Source organism: Pseudorasbora parva, chromosome 7 (genome assembly GCF_024679245.1).
Source record: "Pseudorasbora parva isolate DD20220531a chromosome 7, ASM2467924v1, whole genome shotgun sequence".
Taxonomy (NCBI): domain Eukaryota; kingdom Metazoa; phylum Chordata; class Actinopteri; order Cypriniformes; family Gobionidae; genus Pseudorasbora; species Pseudorasbora parva.
The window spans coordinates 33,575,551-33,583,632 of NC_090178.1; the positions used below are offsets into that span (position 1 = coordinate 33,575,551).

The window sequence follows — 8,082 nt, forward strand, 5'->3', positions numbered from 1 at the left end:
TAATAAGTCTATATAAATGATTAAAAATCTGGCCGAAACCGCAAAAGTAATTAGTTGAACTTGATCCCATATAGCTTTGTCGGAAATATCACGTCGCGCACGTGAACATCACCACAAATTCGTAATTACGACTGGGAAACTGGATTTTCTGCAGGGTGCGTCCGTCGAATGCACACGTAGCTACTACATATCTAATACGCAATTATTTGTCAGATATTAACGCAGTTCAAGAGATTTTTTTCACAAAGATTATGTTTTACTATGCACCGGATTCAATCAACTATTTTTTTAAAGGATTTTTTAAAGGATTATTGTTTGTACACCACACACAATGGTTCAGGTATGTGTCACTGTAATTTATTGGTTTAGTAATAATTTGCTATAGAATGTTGCTATAGCCTTTCTGAACTTACTAACAGCAGGAAAGTTACAGAGTCAAGTAGGGCTGCACAATTAATCAAATTTGTAATCTTGATTACAATTACGCCTCAATTATGTAATGTTCAATAAAACGTAATCGCAATTACAAAACAAACAAAAAACAAAACAAAAACTCCACATATTATTCTGTGTGCTTATGTTTTTTGTTTTGTTTTCCTACAGGTTTTTTTTCTTTCTACAGCGTTTTTTCCTCCATTGTTTTATTTTATTTTTAGTTTAACATTTATAATACCATGCATATTTAAAATTTTCAATTAAAGAAACCAAACCAATGTCCAGTGTATTTGACTTTTAATGCACAGGCCTATATGAAATAGAAAAATCTAAAGTTTTTCAAGAAGAGTGTTTTCAGCTTGTTTATTCAGACATAACAATATGGCATGCAGTCGCTTCAAACAATGGCATAAAACTATTCAAACATTTATAATCGACAATTATGATTTTTGCCATAATCGTGCAGCTGAGTCAAGCCCAAATGTAGACAGATGATGCGATAAATCCAGCTTTGTTACATTTCTGCCATTTGTCATGTTATAGTTTGTCTAGTTTATTTTCTTTGTTGGCTTTACAGAATTGAGCAAGGTATCTTGTAAGTGTATGCCCACTTGCTGTCCACGTCCAGAAGGTTATGAAAACACATTAAAAAAAAAAGTTCAAAAGTTTCCATTTATTACAATTCTGTATATTGTAATATTGTATATATAGTTATTTATTTGCTACATATACTGGGTAAACAAATAAACATGATAAAACCATTTAGGCTAGAGTCAATTAATTAGACAGATTTTGACTGAAAGAAATTGTGTTCAGCGCATTATTAAAATCATATTTAGTCTCTTAAAGGATAAGTTCATTTTAAAATGGAAATTACCCCATGATTTACTCACCCTCAGGCCATCCTAGCTGTATATGACTTTCTTTTTTCTGATGAACAGAGTATACATTTACATTTATGCTTGCAGACGCTTTTATCCAAAGCAGCTTACAACTGAGGAGTACAGGAAGCGGTCTTTCATAAAGAGGCGAAGAAACACAAAAAGTGCCCAAATACAAAGATTTGGATATTACTCAGAGTAGCAAAAATTAGAATAGGGAGGGTAAAGAGAAAAATACAATTTCTAATCGAATTTTTAATCAAATTAATCGAATTTGTAATCGTGATTACAATTACGGATGCCTTAATTATGTAATCGTTCAATAAAATGTAATTGCAATTTTTTTTTTAAAAAACATGCAGTGAGGAAAATAAGTATTTGAACACCCTGCTATTTTGCAAGTTCTCCGACTTGGAAATCATGGAGAGGTCATGGAGAGGTTTATACAAATAAATAGTTTAAAAAATCATACATTGTGATTTCTGGATTTTTTTTTATAGATTATGTCTCTTACAGTGGACATGCACCTACGGTGACAATTTCAGACCCCTCCATGATTTCTAAGTCGGAGAACTTGCAAAATAGCAGGGTGTTCAAATACTTTTTTCCCTCACTGTATATCATATATTATTCTGTGTGCTTATGTTATTTTCCCTCCATTGTTTTATTTTTAGTATAACATTTATAATACCATGCATATTTTTACTTTTTTAATTAACCAAACCAATGTAGAGTCTGTTTTATTAATTTATATGAATAAATATCCTTTCTTCATAAGTTGAATATGAAAGACGGTCTGGCGAAAGCTATGTACTTTTTAACTTTATAAAGTGTTAAATATAGATATTTTTCTTCCTTTATTAACCCCATGGAAGCTAGATGTTTTACTTAATAATGTTTTAAATATGAATATATTCATCGATTCGCTTCAGAAAGCCCGGAGCCATGTGGAGTACTTTTATGATGCACTTTTTGAGCTTCAAACTCAATAGACCCAGTCACTGCGATTATAAAGCTTGGAAGCTTCAGGATATTGAGTGTGTTCATCAGAAAGAAGAAAGGTGAGTAAATAATTGAGTCATTTTCAAGTGAACTTTCCATTATTTTTGTTATGTTCAAAAAGTGTCTGTTTAGGTAATTCAGATGCTCTTTTTACCTCGTTTTGACAATGGAAACCCCATGGACACCAGAACAGGACATCATCTAAACGGAACTTGGAATTCCTCATGGCAACAGTCATCGTTTTCTCAGGAAAAATGTGGATCATTCAGAGGGGTTCATTCAGTGGACAAAAGTATTACATACAATTAGCTGTCACGTCATGTTATGTCACTTTCCGTTTTGGTTTCACCCAGATATCATAAACCAGTAACATCATTCAGTTTCATTTAACAGCATAGTTCAGAAACAAGGAAGTTATTGATCATTTTAGAATTAGAGTAAGGACATAATTATCTATAAGAGATATTTCATATTTTATTCACCCTCATGCCATTCCAAAACTGTATAGTTTGGACACATTACTATTTTTAATGTTTTTGAAATGTTTCTTCTGCTCATCAAGCCTGCATTTATTTGATCAAAAATTAATATTGTGATATATTATTACAATTTAAAATAATTGGTTTTCAATTTATTATACTTTAAATGATCATTTATTTCTGTGATGCAAAGCGGAATTTTCAGTATCATTCCTCCAGTCTTCAGTGTCACATGATTCTTCAGAAATCATTCTGAAGTGTTGTATGGACAAGTGGATCTGCAACTTAAGCTGAAATGGATCAAACATATGCTGCATTAAACAATTTCGTAAAGGAAAAAAAAAATCAACTTAATGGATTCCAAGTAATCAAAGGCTAGAACGTTCCAGTTCAGTCCATTGCAAAGGTTCCACCAGTATAGTGGGCACTCATGCAGTATAAGCAATGACGCACAGCCGAGTGAACGAGACGGAGGGTAGGGCATAATAAAAACTTACTGGAACGCAGCACTGGTCTTCATTTTTCACTGGTCTTGGGTCATAACTGTTAACCCCTAACTCTATAGTACTCTTATATTTAGTCCCCATAAAGGCAACTATGGCAAAAAAATCCAGTAAATACTCCATTTGATGTTGAATTTTAAAAAAAAACTTACTACACCAGGGGAGCAGTTCTCAGCATCTCATTCAATTAATTCAGAATTTTCAAGAAAATTATGAGACCAGTAATCCACCATTATCTGGCTTTAGTCCGAATTTTTGAGCAGGGACTTTTTATTTGTGTGGTATCACTGGAGAGAGTAGCCTACTTCCCTTTAAGATCAATCACTTACTGGAATACTTCATATTGTGTGTACATTCCAATTGGCTTGAAATGTCTCAGAAATATAAAAAATTATGCCATTTTTGGGAATGTGTAAAAAGCAGTCTATGGTAAAAACAGAGAAACTTTAATGACTTGCTTTTACATTCGTTATTAATATAATGATTGATATTTAATTGTTATTATTTCATCAGCCATAGGCATCATGAAGTCTTTAAAAAATCAAGTTAACAATGAAACAGAAGTCTGTTTCATGGTTTACAATATGCCTCATCATGACTGGGTTTTTCTGTATACACAATAAGTCAAATAAAAACTAGGTGTAGCTAGTTTTGTCAGAATTACTGACAAATATCAGAATTACTAGCTTATGACACTGCAGCTCTTTAAAGGGGTTTTCTTTTTTCAGTTCCTAAATCTGTCTGGACCTGTTTTGTTATTGCTACATTCATAGTGGTGTGTGTGTGGGGGGGCGGTTTTACGTAGTGAGAAGAGTAAAATGATGACTAATCACTCTCTTTATAATAAAAGCTTTAAGGAATCCATTCATTCATTCTTTTGTGGAATCCGAAGCAAGGATCCTGTGGACAGAGGTAAGCCATGGACCTACAATATTCTACTACAATTATATTAATATTATATTGAGATATAATTATATACAACTAACGTTATATCTCAAACAAAATATACCTTGATAAACAATTAAAGGCTCGTTCACACCATAAACAATAGATAGCCTAACTAAGCGTCCACACCAGCACGTACTTGTCTTCTGCTATATAATTTTTTAGAACTATCTTTATCATTCACAATAAGAACGATAACTAAGACAATGATAACTATATTAGCATCCACATTAGCAAACGATAACGGTGTTTATTCTAGGCGCTACAGGTTTGTCGTTTGCCCCTTTAAATGCTCGAGCCTTAAAGCAGAATAGATTCTGATTGGCTGTCAGTGATTTTCATCTATCAGCTAGAACGTGTGTGTGTGTGTGTGTGTGTGTGTGTGTGTGAATTTATTCCAATGATATTGTTTCTCTGTGCTGTTATGGTATAGTTGTGACGTGGACTTTTGTAGTTAGAACGATTTTCTTATAGCCTATATCTTTATCATTATCGTAGCTAGGCTATCGGTGGATGAACTTTATATTATCGCCCTTGAACAGACCTTTAAAGGGATAGTTCACCCAAAAAACAAAACAAAACAAAAAAAGTAAAACCCGTATTTGAACTTGGTTCATCTTCAGAACACAAATTAAGATATTTTAATGAAATCTGAGAGCTCTCTGACAGCAATTTAATTAAAACTTTCAAGGTCCACAGGGGCATTGTTTACCATGTTGGGGGTCCCAAGCAATGTCAGCACCCGACCCCCCAAGAGAGCTCTCGGATTTAATCAAAAATCCGAAGATGATAAAGGCCTTACGGGTTTGGAACAACATGAGGGTGAATAATTAATTAAAGAATTTTCATTTTTGGGTAAACTAACCCTTTAATTGCTACTATAAAGATTTATATACAAAATATACACGATTCAGATTGCATACCATCTAAATCGTGTATAGGCTATTATATAGGTATTAGCATACAATTCAATTAAAATATATAATTTCACAGGTCTTTATTATTTCAGAATGTCAGTCGTCCAGTTATCTTCTGAAATATAGCTTTTATTAAATCTTATCTTCTTTTCCCAGAAGTTATGATCACAAACATTATAACAACCATATGGCACATCCAAGGACAACATACGAGGAAACTCCCGCCATTTATTTTGATAGTATTGGTGAGTCACTGGATGAAACAGAATTCTGCACTGACAAATTTCACAAATATGTATAGTCTACCTGTTCTAGTAAAGATTCCATTATTAATCACAGTGATATTCTTAAGATGTGTAGTATTCCAAAGGTCAATGTGATGATATCACCCAGTTAAGCAACATCAAAGTTCAGCTTCATTGTCAACCCTTTTCCAACAGATGGCAGGCGTTGTGACGGGACAGCGGAGTGTCAACAGCAAAAGGGATTGTCTTGTAAATGAATACTGGAGTGGTGGGCTCTGCTGTGACAAATGTGCTCCAGGTACAGTGTTAAATCAACACAGTCAAACATAAAGTTTTCAGAGACATCGACTGTTCTCTCTTCATCTGTCATGTGTTTTTCTTTAGGGTATAAGTTAATAAAGAAATGCTCTATTGGCATGCAATCTCAATGTGAGAAATGTTCAGACGGGACGTACCAAGACAGCATGAACTATTTCCCAAACTGCTTCAGATGCCAGAAATGCAGCAAGCGTAAGTGTTTAACAGTTTTCTTTTCCTGGCTTCTGTAACTCACTTAAAGTGAAAGTTCAAAATGAAAATGTTGTAATCATTTACTCATCCTCAATTTATTCCAAACCTGTATGAGTTTCTTTGTTCTGCCGAACACAAAAGAAGATATTTTGAAGAATGTTTGTAACTAAATTGCCTTCCATAGTATTTTTGGAACTCAATGAGGTCCATCCACTGTTGATTTCCCCACATTCTTCAAAATATCTTCTTTTTTGTTTAGCAGAACAAAGAAACTCACACAGGTTTGGAACAACTTGATGATGAGTAAATGATGACAGAATTTTTATTTCTGGGTGAACTATTCCTTTAAAAATATTCACATATCTCCACTTCTTGCTGTGGTTTTGTTTAGATATTCACTCTTTTTCTCTTTGATTGCTTCTCTGACAGGTCATGCAGTGGTGACTTCACCATGTACATACCAAAATAACACAGTTTGTGGATGTCAGACTGGATACCGTATAAGGTTTTTAGATGGGCATCTTCAGCAATTCAGGGGATTGTCATGGGATTGTGTGCCTTATTCATTGTGACTCAAATTCAGACATTATGAGAACCCAGAAGTATTTCTGAACTTCACAGGTCTACCTCCAACCACTGTCCAACATGAACAATAAAATTCCCTCTGAAAAAAGCGCTAGGAAACCTGTAATGGTTTTTATATATTTTATATTGTTTCAGAATATTTCAAAAGTTGAACATTTAGACTGAATTAGGTGTAATTTATTTTCCCATACACTGTAAATTATTTGTGTTGTTTCTACAGTAATATACTGTATTCTCAATAATTACTACTGTAGAATATACGTAGGTTACAGTATGTTACTGTAATGTTCTCAACAGTTTCCTGCTATATTACTGTATATTTCCAATGCATTCTGGGAAAACAATATCTGAGCAAGCACTCAATTTCCAAGCTGTTCCGAGTCCAGCTCTCCATTTAGATGAAGGTCCTATTAATTGGTAGTTATGTTAAAATACACTTTTATAAATTGCCATGTGTGTATTATTCTAATGTTATTTGTTCAATTTCCCAGTAAAGCTGCTGTATATAGTTTATTGATTAAATAGGCTATAATATGCTGGCAATTGGCCTATATTTTATTGAAGTTCAGCTATGAAATGCAAAAGATGAAACCTGAATAAAGCTGTTGATGTGAAGCAGTAAAATTAACATAAAAAATAGTATAATGATGTAACCTTTTTTTCTTTTAGTATATGCTTAAAACTAATGTAGTTAGTTTTACAGTCATTTTACAGAAGATTTAATTTGTTACTGTTGTTTTTACATTATTTTTAGAAAGTATATTTTTAAAGTTTAGATTTGTATTTTATCAGTATTAGTATATTATTTATTTTAGAAAACTGGTGAAAAAATGTAGGCCCTGTGTATGAAATGATACTATATTTGATACAGATATTCGAGGAATGTTTATTTGTGCATCTCTCCATAATCTTGTATTGCATTGTATTGTGTGTTTTGCCCTCACAAAACTTTGATCATAAAACTAAGCATTTGAATATCATCTTGACATATTATTGGGAGATATAGTTACAACTGATAGCCTATAGCCTACATTACAAGTTGTTAGAATTTCAACATTTTTGTCCATAAATAACAACAGTTCCATTTAAAAAATATTTTTATGCTTTATTTCACATTTCATTCTTGACAAGGCTCATTTTTAATATTGTAATGTATAGCCTATTTGTGTTCACACAACCTAAATCAAACTAGCCTATGAAAGTAAAACTAAGATTCACCCTTTTGAATGAGTAAAGCTGTCTTTTGTTTCCTAGAATTAAGCTAGGTTGTTTTGGTTAAGTTGTTTTTTCTAGTTTTCGGGAAATGTCTATGAATGGTGTTTACAATGGAATGAAACCACGTAAAACACCCCAAACAGCGTCACATCCGCGCTATTCTCCTTTTATGACGGACTGGGAAGCAGACTAAACAAACATGACGTGATACTGAGTGCCAGAACACATGCTCGTTTACAAAGAATGGAAGTGAAATGTGACAACATTCCCCATATGTGGTGTTGGTGTAGGGTATATTTGAGGAGGACGATGTAACATGACCAAACGACAGCTTAAAATGTTACCTGATATAATAATAATAATAA

General features: G+C 33.2%; 1 protein-coding gene across 8 annotated transcripts; it reads left to right on the forward strand.

Annotated features, from left to right (window-relative positions):
* Positions 1-114: 114 nt before the first annotated feature.
* LOC137083295 (tumor necrosis factor receptor superfamily member 16-like) lies at positions 115-7,725 on the forward strand. Of its 8 annotated transcripts, none has more exons than XM_067449144.1 (8): positions 115-340; positions 2,249-2,377; positions 2,512-2,610; positions 4,151-4,212; positions 5,319-5,407; positions 5,603-5,705; positions 5,792-5,917; positions 6,347-7,725. In XM_067449144.1, the coding sequence occupies exons 1-8, from the start codon at positions 252-254 to the stop codon at positions 6,487-6,489; spliced, it is 840 nt and encodes a 279-aa protein (XP_067305245.1). In that variant the 5' UTR covers positions 115-251; the 3' UTR covers positions 6,490-7,725. The 8 variants fall into 8 exon arrangements, with proteins under 8 accessions (XP_067305245.1, XP_067305246.1, XP_067305248.1 ...); XM_067449145.1 differs by having other exon boundaries at positions 5,322-5,407; XM_067449146.1 differs by having other exon boundaries at positions 163-340; positions 2,253-2,377.
* The last annotated feature ends 357 nt before the right edge of the window (positions 7,726-8,082 follow it).

Excerpts from the sequence above, each read along its gene's own strand:
- LOC137083295 (XM_067449144.1), top strand. The coding sequence starts at position 252 with ATGTTTTACTATGCACCGGATTCAATCAACTATTTTTTTAAAGGATTT. Across the intron at positions 2,611-4,150 it reads GGTTCATTCAGTGGACAAAA|CTTTAAGGAATCCATTCATT; the intron begins GTATTACATACA and ends TTATAATAAAAG. Across the intron at positions 5,408-5,602 it reads CATTTATTTTGATAGTATTG|ATGGCAGGCGTTGTGACGGG; the intron begins GTGAGTCACTGG and ends CTTTTCCAACAG.